Raw genomic sequence first — 14091 nt, 5'->3', positions numbered from 1 at the left:
GTCTCTACGATTTCCTGTTAGTATTTTGAGTTTGTTTATTTTCTTTTTTAAATTCTTCTTTGGAAGGCGAAAGCGACGTTATTGCATGACATATTTTTAATTGTTTTTTCTTTATTATAACTTTTCCGGCAAATGTCATTACCCTTTTGTAATTAATTATGATGTTTTGGGAAAGTACGAGGGTGTTCGTGAATCCAGATCACGCAACCCATCATATGCCATATCAATCTGCTATGTTTTCTTAATGTAATATTTTTCTCATAAGTGCTTAAGCCCCATCCTGATGTCCTACACAATACTTACAACCTTTACAAATTTTATCAAGGTTTGCAAGAGCAAAATTACACATAAAGATATTTTAGGATATTTGTTTTATATATATATATATATATATATATATATATATATATAAATTCAATGCCATATCTTTACAAAATAAGAAAAGGAATGAGAAAGTTTGATGAATCCCGCAAGATTGTTTAAGTTGTTTACATGTTTTCAACTCAGTTGTTTGGCTAGAGCATATACATTGACTATAAATTCCGGTCCCTTACGATATGAGGTAAACGGAATATCCATGATGATGGTTATAGAATCTGATGCCTTTCAGTTTAAAACAACGGTAATCGTAGTTAGAGTATGTTTTAGACTTTGATACCCTGGTATGTAGGAAAACGCTTATTTTATTTGAGAATTAGGTTACATATACACCTGACGATTAGCTGCAAACGGCAAAAGATTTCTTCATAGTTTTCAGTCCACACATTTTCTGTCCGCCATCAGATCTTAAAAACTGCGGAGGCTAGAGGGCTGCAAATTCTTATGTCCATCATCCACCCTCCAATCGTCAAATATACCAAATTGCAGACCCCTAGCCTCAGTAGTTTTTATTTTATTTAAGGTTAAATTTAGCCATGATCGTGCGTCCGGCAACGATATAGGTGGCAACAACGCAGGCTATTATACAGAGACAACCAAAAGCTAGCTCCATTTTCAGTGCCCTTGACTATACGCTGTACTGAAAACTCGATTTTTATTTTTTCCTAGGAATAACTTGAACTTGAGATACCTCCGTATTTCAGCAGCATCTTTTCTCTGAAGTTGATCTTGTCTTCCGGTTTAATCAGAGTCTTCTTCTTTTCTTTTCAGATCGGGAGATCCGGCTGTGCCACCGTGCCAGCAATTCTGTCCGTTCGGACAAGGTGCCCCTCGCCACCTGGGAGCCCTTCTTCTGCGTCCTTCTTCAAGATGAGACGACCTTCACCGCCTATCGATCCGAGGAGATGGCCGTAAGTACACCGCAAATTGCAGAAATATTTTTTAGCGTTTTTCTTTACTATCAGATTTTACAAATACGTGTTCTGTTTTTAGTTATATACGATTCATGAATACATGTATATGTGTGGTGTGTGTGTGTGTGTATATATATATATATATATATATATATATATACATATATATATATTTATATGTTATATATATATACATATACTTGTAGGCTTCAGGGAAAAGGCATTCGATATAATTGAAGTTTTTAATTCTGATGCCCGACGTTTCACAACTACATTGTGCATTTTCAAGGCTGAAATACAGCGATTTGATTCTTAATAATTAATCATAAAAACACTTATAATAATATATAAAATATAACTAAAATCACTTATTTAAAATGTTAACTCATTTAAAAAATTAAAATATACAATATATAAAAGCAAAAAGACAAAAAACTCAACACCATTGGCACGAAAATGACCTACCCAGACGGGGAGTTGAAAGGAAACTGTTGAAACAAAGTTACAATAATAATAAACAAGGCACACACGTACAGTAAGGCAACGACAAGACAAATAGGGCCGTTAAGCAATGAACAATTGTGTAGATGAGGTTTGGGTGTTTAATGATGGGACAGTTAATTTTATCATTATGGACTCTAGGGTTGTTAGGTCATTGTTTTTCTGCGTTTTGTCCTATTATCTGAAAATCTTTGTTATCTATGTATGTTTTGCATAATTTGGAATGATTCCTTATATTGGATTGCTCTGGTTGGACAGTCTGCTTCCAGTTCTAAAAAACTAATTCCTCTATGGGCGTCTATCGTACCCTTAGCAGTCGTTTGGTACATCCAACGTAAGTCCCCTGGTTACACCTGGGGCAAGTATACTTATAAACAACGCTGGACGTAAACACGGACTAACTTTGTCCTTGAGCTTGAAAAAGGACCCGATGGTGCAAGGATTTTTGGGAATCAATTTTAGATTTAAGGCAGGCAATTCTCTCTGAATTAAATTTAGACACTTTTTCCTAAAGAAATCATCATATAAGTAAGGGAACGTTGCAAACATTTTCATTTTCGGCACAGTATGGATAGCATGTGGGCATTTCCATTTTCTTGTCTAAGAACTTGTTTAAGGCTCTGAAGAAGCACCCTTTTTTGAGGAAAAACAGTTATTACTGAAGTAGTTCGCCAAGTTACGACCTCTTCGTGAAGGCCATCCAACTGGACGCGTGTGTAAAGGCCCTGTGGAGGAGAGTAGAATGGAGTTTAATTTAAATTAGAATGACAGAAGCTGTAGAAATTCGTGCCCAAACCTGTAAAAAGTATCTTTTCTATAAATCCCTGTATAAAACCCTTGTTCTTTTCTAGAGACAATAACATCCAGGAACGGTAATTTATTGTTAGATTCCTTCTCCAGGGTGAATTTGATGTTCGGGTGTTGTGTGTTGACATAGTCTAAAAAGGAGTCGGCATTAAAATCACGCTTGAAAAGAGCAAACGTGTCATCGACTTAACGTTTTATAAACAAGGGGTGAAAGAAAGAGTGGCAACTATCCAGCGCCTGTTCTTCCAGAGAACTCATAAAGATATTGGCGAACACCGGACCTAAAGGGGAACCCATTGCCATCCCCTCCACCTGTCTATATACAATGTTATTAAAAATAAAGGCCCGTGTCCAGCACTGCCAATTCTAAAAATTGCTTAAATAACGTCCTGTTAAAATTATGAAATAAAACACCCTCACTAACAAACAGCTTATTTAAAATGATCTCGATGGTCTCTCCCACTGGGACGTTTGTGAATAGAGATTCCACGTCCAGGCTAACCATGATTAAGTCAGTAATCTTCTTTAATAATCTCATCTTTGAAACTAGCAGAGTTTTTTATTGAGTAAGAGTTTCTGCTTAAGGATTCTAATATTGGAACAAGGTATTTGGCTATTCTATAATTTGCTGTATTCATAGAAGAAAGAATGGGCCGCATTGGAGTCCCTGCCTTGTGCACTTTGGGTCAAACCATACATCAATCCATATGACGAACCTGTGAGAAAGGTTTTGGTAGGGTGTTTTCGTCTATGACTTTTGTTTTGCTTTAATGTCCTTAAAAATCTGTTTATCTTATCCTCGGTTTTTGATGATATTATAAAAGGTCTGGAGAACCTACTTTTTCGAATTTCGTTCGGTCGTTTAATATGCTTTCCATTTTATTGATATACTCCTGTTTGTTGAAACAACCGTGCCCTTACCTTTATCTGGTCTTGTAATGATGATATCTTCCTCATTGGCTAAGTTCTTTAGGATGGCAAGGTCATCCTTCTTGAAGAAAGGGGTCCATTTAGTTCGTAAACTATTAAAGGTGCTGTGGGCTAATGATGAAATTTGCGATCGTAAGTTTGTCAGTGTTAAAGCAAAAGGAAGATCTTTAATCCTGTGGAATAGTGACTCTAATGGGAGGAAAAATTGTTGGTATTTCGGTTTATAATTGGAGAAGGAATCTAACAATAAATTACCGTTCCTGGATGTTATTGTCTCTAGAAAAGAACAAGGGTTTTAATACAGGGATTTATAGAAAAGATACTTTTACAGGTTTGGGCACGAAGTTTCTACAGCTTCTGTCATTCTAATTTTCAAAATTAAACTCCATTTCTACTCTCCTCCACAGGGCCTTTACACACGCGTCCAGTTGGATGGCCTTCCACGAAGAGGTCGTAACTTTGGCGAACTACTTCAGTAATAACTGTTTTCCTCAAAGGGTGTTCTTCAGAGCCTTAAACAAGTTCTTAGACAAGAAAATGGAAATGCCCACTGCTATCCATACTGTGCCGAAAATGAAAATGTTGCAACGTTCCCTTACTTATATGATGATTTCTTTAGGAAAAAGTGTCAAATTTAATTCAGAGAGAATTGCCTGCCTTAAATCTAAAATTGATTCCCAAAAAATCCTTGCACCATCGGGTCCTTTTTCAAGCTCAAGGACAAAGTTAGTCCGTTGTTTACGTCCAGCGTTGTTTTATAAGTATACTTGCCCCAGGTGTAACCAGGGACTTACGTTGGATGTACCAAAACGACTGCTAAGGGTACGCATAGACGCCCATAGAGGAATTAGTTTTAGAACTGGAAGCAGACTGTCCAACCCAGAGCAATCCAATATAAGGAATCATTCCAAATTATGCAAAACATACATAGATAACAAAGATTTTCAGATAATAGGACAAACGCAGAAAAACAATGACCTAACACCCTAGAGTCCATAATGATAAAATTAACTGTCCCATCCATCATTAAACACCCAAACCTCATCTACACAATTGTTCATTGCTTAACGGCCCTATTTGTCTTGTCGTTGCCTTACTGTACGTGTGTGCCTTGTTTATTATTATTGTAACTTTGTTTCAACAGTTTCCTTTCAACTCCCGTCTGGGTAGGTCATTTTCGTGCCAATGGTGTTGTGTTTTTCTTTTGTCTTTTTTGCTTTTATATATGTATATAAATATCCGCTGATATTCCAACCGCGCTTGTTAATCATAAACGTCTTCTATAATATTTAGCATTAAGACCATTAAGCCTATCCTTTTCTGTCGGGAGTGCTTGCGCGCTCAAGTGAGCGTAACCGAGTGAAATTGAAAAAGCAAATGATGACTCGACAATGTTTTTGCTTTCATGAGCACAAGTAGTGAGTTTCTCTTGGCGTGTTTGCTCTGTGGCCTCATCGTAGCAAACATACCTTCGCTCGGAAGATAAAAATCGTGAGTACGATTTTCACGAGAAGAAAGAAACTGAATGTTTTGTGAGTGTCCTGGGATGATACCTCTCTCTCTCTCTCTCTCTCTCACGTACATTCGTGTTCGTCTGTAAATGTATAAATTGTAACTATGTATACATTCTGATATATATATATATATATATATATATATATATATATATATATGTATAGTGTGTATATATATATATAATATATATATATATATAATATCTATCATTTTCAGACGACTGATATACATGTCAGATGTGAATATTTGGTTTCCAACCTTCTGTATGGTCGTTTTCACTATCCCCTAGAAAAGCATTGTAAAATTCTACCACTAGGTATCAGTCCTCTGAATGAAGAATGATTTGATATATAGTCGAAGCCGGTCAGGATTTACAACCAATGGCATTTCATGTGATTATGATATATATATATATCTATATATATATTATATATCTATATATATATATTCTAGTAATATTAAAACTTTTATATATGTGTGTGTGTGTGTGTGTGTGTGTGTGTGTGTGTGTGTGTGTGTGTGTGTGTGTGTGTACTGTGGTTTTGTATGTGTGCATTAAAAGAAATATATAAATAGGTACGTGTTAGTGTACCTCACATTAGCTAAGCGTACTTTTATGACGCATTTAGATTTTATACTTACAGAGGGGCGTAAAGAAGCATTACTTTATACCAACGGAGGAAACTTGACCGAATCAGAGTCAGCCTTTGAAAGCCTCCGTCATATCAGATGTCACCTTAAGTACGATAATAGGTTTTAGTGTCAATCCCACCTGTTGGTTTTAATCTGGTAATGACGTCTTAGGAGAAGGAGGAGGAATCAGGAAGTACAGGAACACCTGCTTTATGCACTCTATGCGGACGGGATGATACAAGTGTTGCGACAGGTCGAAATGGTCTTGAAATGGGAGGGTAAGATGTCTCTTTTTTTGGCATCTTGAGTTTCTTTTTTCTTTATTTTCATTTTTTTTATGTTACGGATAGAATTACTTCTTTTTCGCGGAATGGTTTAGACTTGTAAACATACAAAGGTGGGTGATTGTGTTTTTATTTTTTTTTTATTTTTATATACATGCACACACACACACACACACATACACATATATAAAAATATATATTATACATATATATATATATATATGTATATATAATATATATTAATATATGTATTATGTATGTATGTGTGCGGGCACTTTGTTTATTAAGGTTGATGTGAAAGGGGGAGGGGTAGCAAAATCGTGATAAAGGTAAAAGTGGCCCAAATATTCAAAGTTTCAAAACATGAAGGGCAATTGCCGGATGGGTGTGTGTGTGTGTCTACCATGGGACTCTTAGCATCCATATCTATAAGTCGTCCAAAAGCCAATTACCAAACAAAACAAGTATAAATTCCTTAATAACTTGATTGCGAACGATGTCGTGGGACCATTACAGTAGTCAAAGATGCACGTGTGGGACATAAATTCAAAGAAGCAACTTCACTTCGTGACAGAGAGAGAGAGAGAGAGAGAGAGAGAGAGAGAGAGAGAGAGAGAGAGAGAGAGAGAGAGCTTATAGTTGTTAAATTTTGTGACCCGACATTTTTTATAAGTGCAAATAATTCTATGAGAAATACCGTCCAGATAATTGTCAGATGGAGCGACAATAATAAAAATAATAATTGGTAAAATTAGAAAAAAATGAATAAAAAAATTTCTTGACAAATCATCGGCAGATGGAACCACCATGATAAAAATAATAACTAATCAATTTAGAAAAAAAATATATTAAGACTGACTAATCATTAACAGGTGGAACAGACGAAAGAAAAATAGACAAATCAAGGCTGAATCAGGTAAAAGTCCTGGATTAGCCGATCCCGTAATTTTCCACTTTCACCGAAGGTGTTAACTTGTCACCTCGATACAACGACAATCGTTAGTTACGATCGTTAGTTACGCGTCCGTGGCGCGTAATGACCAGGTAACAAGCAGGTCGTGTAACCGCGACAGCGGTCAGTTCACTCCGTCATCGACTTTCGGAGTCCAATTGGACAGGTATTATGCCCCCAATTTACATCATAAGCCTTCCCCCCACCCCTGTATTCACCATGAACGTCTTAGCCCCCCTCAGATTTTACCATGAATATCCTAGCCCCCCAAAATGTACTTTAAAAATTTCAAGCTTGAGTATCCACTTTTTGAAGTTTGTATGCCTCTAATTCGGACAGCGGACACCTCGATGGCCCGTCAAATACACCTTCGAGTGACCAAACTCGGGTCCAATTTTTCTGGGTGATAAGCCTTCAAGTCATACCACAGACACCTCGTTGGTCCTTCAGGTGTGCTAATGACTCTATTATTAAAAGTATTTAGCGAGGCCGTAGGCAGGGCGGCGTAAATTGCTCTCTAATGTAAAGGGGTCTGCGACATTAATCTCTGTTATTATTGCCGATGGAATTCCGAGGGTTCCGAATGCTAGGCCTATGACAATTTATTTTTTCCGAACAGAGCAATAAGATTTCACAATAGCCTCTCCCCAATCCTGCTATAGCTCTCCCCACAGCTCGATCTCTTCCTCCCTGGTTCCTTCTCCACTCGTTTCTTGCAGCCAGCCCTACAATGAGAAGAATCTCGCTTAACATTTTTTTTTACCAGGTTTGTGAGAATTTATCGCTCGAGCAGAACAATAAGATTTCATGAGACACTCCTTACCCAACACCCCTTCCCATAGTCCCCCTAACCCTGTTTAAACGTGGGGTTTAACCCCCTCTACCTTCCCCTGTTTTCTCACAGGCCTATAAGGAGGATACCTCCCGCAAATGATATTTGATTTTTTTTCTAGGCCTATGAGAATATTAGTCGAAGGGAGCAATACGATTTCAGAAGTTCCCCACCCACACAACCTGTCTGCCCCTCGCCCTCCCCTCCCCACTATCCAATTTCCTGGCAGGTCTACAATGTTCAGGATTCCTTCACTGATACCTTGATATTTTATCTCTTACTTTTTTTCCCGGATAACCGTATGCTTTGATCTTTTTATTGGTTTGTTTGAGTTGCGGTTAGATGAAAAGCAAGCTTTTTGGGATTCTTGTGATAGGCCTTTTTGGGGGGGAGGGGCCCCTCAGTGACTGTAGAGTCTTGTTGGGAAAACGTATCTTGTCTTATTTTTTTCTGATAGAAGTGAATTGAACTGTTATTTTTTGAGTTTCAAAATGTTTATGCACATATGACGTGGTTTTATTTATTGTTTGTATGTTTACATCCCTTGATACTTGCTCAGAGAAAGATTTAACTGTATAGTTGATATGAAAGGTCATTAAAAAAACTATTAGAATATAACTGTTTTATTATGCAGTGTTCCCTTTTCCCCCTTTTCATTCTAATGTTATATTTTGATACTAAGTGTGAGACTGAACAGTGTGATTCCCAAACGCCGAAAGAATTGACTTGCTATATATTTTTGTAAGAAGTAGATTTTTATCAGTTAACAGTTGATTTTTGTTAAAACTAACATTTTTTCTTTTGCATGCAGAGTTTAACGTTTCCTCTCTTACGTGACACTAATGACATTGAAGCCTGTTCACACTCTCTCTCGCCTCTTGTGACCGAGAACTTTTACTGCCATTGCACTTACACTAATCACATTCCCTATCAGTTATTTTCGCCGTACTTCGCTAGCACATCTGCAAATTAATATCATTTAATTTTTAGCGTGATGTTGGAAAAGCAGTTAACGTTATAGTAATGAGGATTCGGGCGCCCCTTATTAAACAAGTGATAGGAATGATTAATATTCACGGTGGGAGGGACACTTCATTTTTCGTAGGTAATGAGCGAAATCATGAACAATTTGGGAGTGTCTCCCTTTTTTATAGTCAATGCGTTAGTGTAGCGATGGGTGGATACGACATTCGATTGTGTGACATGTGTCCTTATGCTATACGAAGCTGGATATGTGACGCCGTTACAGCGTATCTGAACGCGAGGCAGAATAACGGCGCAGTATAACATAAGGAATTTTGGAAAAGGTAAAACCTAGACTCGTGCGTTATCTCTCTCATTCTCTCTCTCTCTCTCTCTCTCTCTCTCTCTCAGTAATGGTAAGTTTATATGTACTTCTAAATTCAGTCATTTATTTGCTATAAAGCGTCATATAACCAATATATATTGTCAAATATATTTAGTTTTTCACTAATAATAGCAGGATATGCATTATTGATGATGTTATTGATATGAAGCTGCCACTATCATTTCTAATACCATTATTATTATTATTATTATTATTATTATTATTATTATTATTATTATTATTGTTGTTGTTGTTGTTGTTGTTGTTGTTGTTTTTTGTTTGTTTGTTAGTATAGCCTTATTACTTTTATTTGGTCAATTTTTAATGTTACTGTTTTATGTTTCATTTCTTCTATTATTGCGATAAATATAGTGACATTCACTCAAATTGCAAATAATGAAAATGAGCAAAATTCATGAGCAAGAACACGCAATGCTTTCCCACTCACCATTTTCACCATTTTAAACTTACCTTGGACCTGACCTGACCTGACCTCGGTGCCCTTCCATCGAAATCTGGAATTAGCTCTTTAGCAAATCATTCGAAAAGGTTAAAAAAGCCTCTTAACCTACTTATGTGGTTGAATTGGCTTCATGATCACGTTTTAAATTGCCTGCAATGCAAGTTGTTGAACGAGAAAAAAACTGTTTGTTCGCTGAGAAGAATTTATAATGCAGTTATGCAAGTTGGCAAAACTGAATATGGACATTTTCTTTAAAGAGCAAATGTAATGCAGGTTACCAAAGACTGAAGTGAATTAGGTACTTTCGATGCGCTTAGAAACTTTAGTGCAAATTAACTAACAACTAATGCTCATATTTCGCAAAAACGAAGTAATGCAATATGCCGAGGAAACTTGTGGTTTTGTTCTCGACAAGAAACAAACAAACAAAGGTTGTAATGCAAGCTGATAGACGAAGATGTAATGTGGATATTTCTTTTGACAAAATAATATTTATGGTTTAGTTTGTCAGAATTAAGGATAAAATTTTGTGGGTAGTACTTCTTCAAAAAGTTTATCGAAGAAATTATTGGTCGTTTGCAAAAAAAGAATCTAGGATGTATTATTTTCATATCATTTAAATACCTTAATCCCTTCGGTAGCGTATTGCCTTATGTAAACGTTTGTTACTGCGATTACAACCGGTTAGTTTCTTTGCTGTATAGAGAGAGAGAGAGAGAGAGAGAGAGAGAGAGAGAGAGAGAGAGAGAGAGAGAGAGAGAGAGAGAGAGAATGCGGTTTGGAGGTTTACCACGTCGAAGCCTTCTACTCGAAGCGAGGAATCAAGAGAATTTATTAACAAGAGTTATTTTTCTTTCTGTTTCTCTAATGTCAGAATTGAAATGGGTCTTCTTTCTCTGTTGCATTTGTCTTTCTTTTGCATTTGAAGCATGAGAGATTCCACTTTCATTTCAATAAACATTTAAGAGCTTTTGAAAACGTACGACAGAACGCAGCATTTTTTATCAATTTTTTTTTTTTATGGGAACGGTTTCATATTTTATCTTAGTAAATTTGATTTTTTATAGGAATTTCACAATTATTTTATATAAACACATAAGCTGCAGTTAATAAAACGTTGTTTCGCAGTACTTTGTTACGTGATTTTTTCCTTTCAATAAGTTTCTTTTTCTCTTTTAAAGAAGCAAGTCTTGCCTTTGTTTGTGTTCATCCAATACATTCAATTCTCTCTCTCTCTCTCTCTCTCTCTCTCTCTCTCTCAGTTTATTTACTTTAACAAACGCTGCTTGTTTTAACAGTACTCTCGGAAGGTCGATGTTTGCCGTTTCAGTCTCGTCTCTCGTATTCTTACCGTAAGACCGTCTCACGCCATGTCACTCATGCTGTCTTTCTTCTCTCTTTTCTCTTCTTCGTTTCCCTCTCCATTCCTCTTTCTTTCCTTTCTCCCTCCCCCCACCACGCCTCCTCCTACTGCTCTTCATCACCCGCCCCTCTCTCCCAACCTATCCCCTGCTTCCTCCTCCTCCTCCTCCTCGAAGGATGTACTTGAGAAGGTCGACTGGGGAAAGATAATAAGATAACGGTGAAATTGCCAAATCTAACGAACCTTTTTTTTTTCTTTTATTCACCGCAGATTATTCTGTATTTCCAAGGTTTTTTTATCACTAGTCTTTCGTGATTTTGAATTTTTATTTATGTATTTCGGTGGACTGTATCTCGAAAATTTCTCATGATAACATATTTTCCGTTTATTTTGCCTTTCATGTCTGGGTATTTTTTGTTGTTGTAGACATTGGTTTTCCGCCATTTTTTTCATGATGGTATTTTTGACCCTCTTGCGTAGTACTGCTTTGATCAGTCATACTTCATTTATTTCTTATTTCATTATATTTTTTTACGTTTTATCTGCAGTTATTCCCGTTTTTCCATAACTGATTTCTTTCCATGCTTGCGCATTTAGATAGTGTGTTATTTAATGCATTTATATTCGTCAAAATAAATACTGCAATGCGCAGGATCGACATTTTTGAGTGAGAAAATGTTGAGTTTATAGATGTTACGTGGAAAGAGGTCACTCCTCAAGAACGTACTTGTCAAGTTTGAGGGTTACTTCACCTGGTTTTTTTGTTTTTGTTCGTATTCTCATTCTTGCGTTTATAAAGTTAGAAGAGACGATACAGAAAAGGAAGAATTGAGCGGGAAAGAAAAAAAAGCTTTGAACAAATATCGAGACTCAATTGAAAAAGTGAGGAGGAAGCATTGATTGATGAGGAAATTAGTCTTATCTGCGTACTTGTATAATCGTTTGATATATATTATATATATATATATATATATATATATATATATAATAATATATATATATATATTCCATAAAATTTAGTTGATGTCTATGTCACTATATATTCATATGGTATTATGATTGTGTTTAAATGTCTGCAAAAGCAAATAAGAAGTAATATGGACATAAGAAATCGGCAGAAGCATTTCACAAAAAAGAGAAAAAAAAATTGCTTTTCATGTCGTCCTAAAAGTAAAGGAGTTTTTAATAATATCGAAACTTATCATAAGTCCATAGTACACAGATTGATGATTGATGATCGAGATTGCAACGGTGAGCGAACTAAGGTTGAAATCACCCCACTCCCTTTTTAACCCCGTTGGTTCGAGTGGGTGTGTTATAAGGAGTCGGTGGGCAGAATTAAGGTAGGCCTTGCTTAACTGCACCCGTCGTGGTTAGTCTCCAATGAAAGATGAGACCTTCGGAAAACGTGTTTCGGCTTTGGCGCTGACGCTGGAGGGGCCCTTTGGCTATTGATCTCCTGATGAGTTGACAAGGGAGGTTTTGTTTTGTTGTAGTGGCGTTTTGTTTCGACTGATTGTTGCTGCATTTTTTTTATTGACGTTATCATTATTAGATTTGTTAGCCCTGTAGTTTTAATTACTATTATTATTATTATTATATTATTACCGAAGAACATTATCGCCTGGCAGAAAAATGCCTGACCTCTCAAACCGTTTCAGATAAAACTTGCATCAATATTTTTATTATTTCCTCAGTCTTGTAGGTCTTGTTTTTTGTTTATTCGGTTTGTTTATTAACAGAACCACTCAAAAATGTGTGAGAGGAATTTCAAGAAAATCTACCAGAAAGATCTCATGACTGGAAAAAAAATTTTGGATTTTGGGTGAGATAGGATTTTAACTTTTGAGGAGTAGGCACCCTTTTGGGAATGGATTCCTCAGTCGTTCCAGGTATTTAAAACTGGAACCCTACGAACCAGTACCGTAAATTTTGCTAACAGAATTTAATCAATATTTCTGCTAAGATTGTGTGATCAGAGGGGTTTCCTTATCTTGCTCTGCAATATTAATTATGGAAACGGACAACCAATTGTTTCTAGTCGAAAAATAATTGTGCTTTTAAGGATCCAACGTCGCTTAAGTCACATTAAGCAACGTTATTGTTATTATGTTGTTCTGTGACGTTCCTGTATTACTGGAAAAACGTAAATAAATCAGAAGAGAATTGTATGCTTTAGGAATTGTTCTTCAAAATAACTTAATGACATGAGAAGATATTGGTACGGAATAATTTCCCTTGTTTCAGTAAGTGAGCTTTGGCAGCAAAGAACGTTGAAGCGGCTTACAGCAATGGAAATTCATTTGAAACCGACTGTAGGTAATGCATGTAGGAATGTATGTGAGTGAAGGAGTGGCCATTGGCATAAATGTACATTGAACTATTGTAAAAGATTGTACATTAAATTTGTTTGAATGCTACGAAAATATACCTCTTGAATATGTAATACATATGGATTTCAAAAGTGCAATGCTTAGATATGAAGCCATCCATAATCTGTGCTACAAAAGCGTGATCTACTGGAACGACTCCTTTGTGCTGGGTGAAAAATGGTAAATGAAAGGGAAAGGAGTAAGAACCCATTAAGTAAGGAAGGAAGCGATAACAGGTTATATGGCATGATGGGCCTAACTGCTGAGAGGTTGAAGGTGTAACGACTCAATTTATCACTTGTGCCTGGTTTAGCAGATTCCATTGTCCCGCCGACACTCTTTAGTCATTACTTTCACAGGGTAAAGAGTCAAAGAGTCTGCTAGACTTCAGTCATATCTCTCTCTCTCTCTCTCTCTCTCTCTCTCTCTCTCTCTCTCTCTCTCTCTCTCTCTCTCTCTCTCTCTCTCTGAGAATAGTTACCTTAGAAATTTAAAAAATAAATAAATCAGTTTGGCATGAAATAACAGCACAAATTTCACATCGATCAACATTTTCATTTTGGCAACCACTGTTCCAAAAGAAAGATATTAAGCTCACTAGGAGAGGGGATGCGAGAGATATATTCGCTTATGAATCGTCAATTAACTCCACCGCTGCTTCCTTGAACTGTTCTTTTGGCTAATTGAGGTTCGTTAATTGCAAGGATGACTTGGAAGTTGCATTTTAAAGTCCCATAAAAATTTTCTTTAAAGAGACTGTTGTTTTGATTTTTTTTTTTTTACCGAGGTCTTCAACTGA

The 14091-nt window shown here is 36.4% G+C and overlaps 1 protein-coding gene across 4 annotated transcripts in view; it reads left to right on the top strand.

Annotated features, from left to right (window-relative positions):
• The window catches only part of LOC135205657 (uncharacterized), a 911400-nt gene that overhangs the window by 282700 nt on the left and 614609 nt on the right, over positions 1 to 14091 (top strand). For all 4 annotated transcript variants that reach the window (XM_064236498.1, XM_064236496.1, XM_064236495.1 and 1 more), the window contains exon 3: positions 1150 to 1289. In XM_064236498.1, the coding sequence (XP_064092568.1) occupies positions 1150 to 1289 (140 nt within the window). The remainder of the gene's footprint in view (positions 1 to 1149; positions 1290 to 14091) is intronic.

The sequence above is a fragment of the Macrobrachium nipponense genome, chromosome 24 (genome assembly GCF_015104395.2).
Source record: "Macrobrachium nipponense isolate FS-2020 chromosome 24, ASM1510439v2, whole genome shotgun sequence".
NCBI classification, from domain to species: Eukaryota; Metazoa; Arthropoda; class Malacostraca; order Decapoda; family Palaemonidae; genus Macrobrachium; species Macrobrachium nipponense.
The sequence above is the reverse complement of the archived record's forward strand: the minus strand, read 5'-3'. Positions and strand labels throughout refer to the sequence as shown.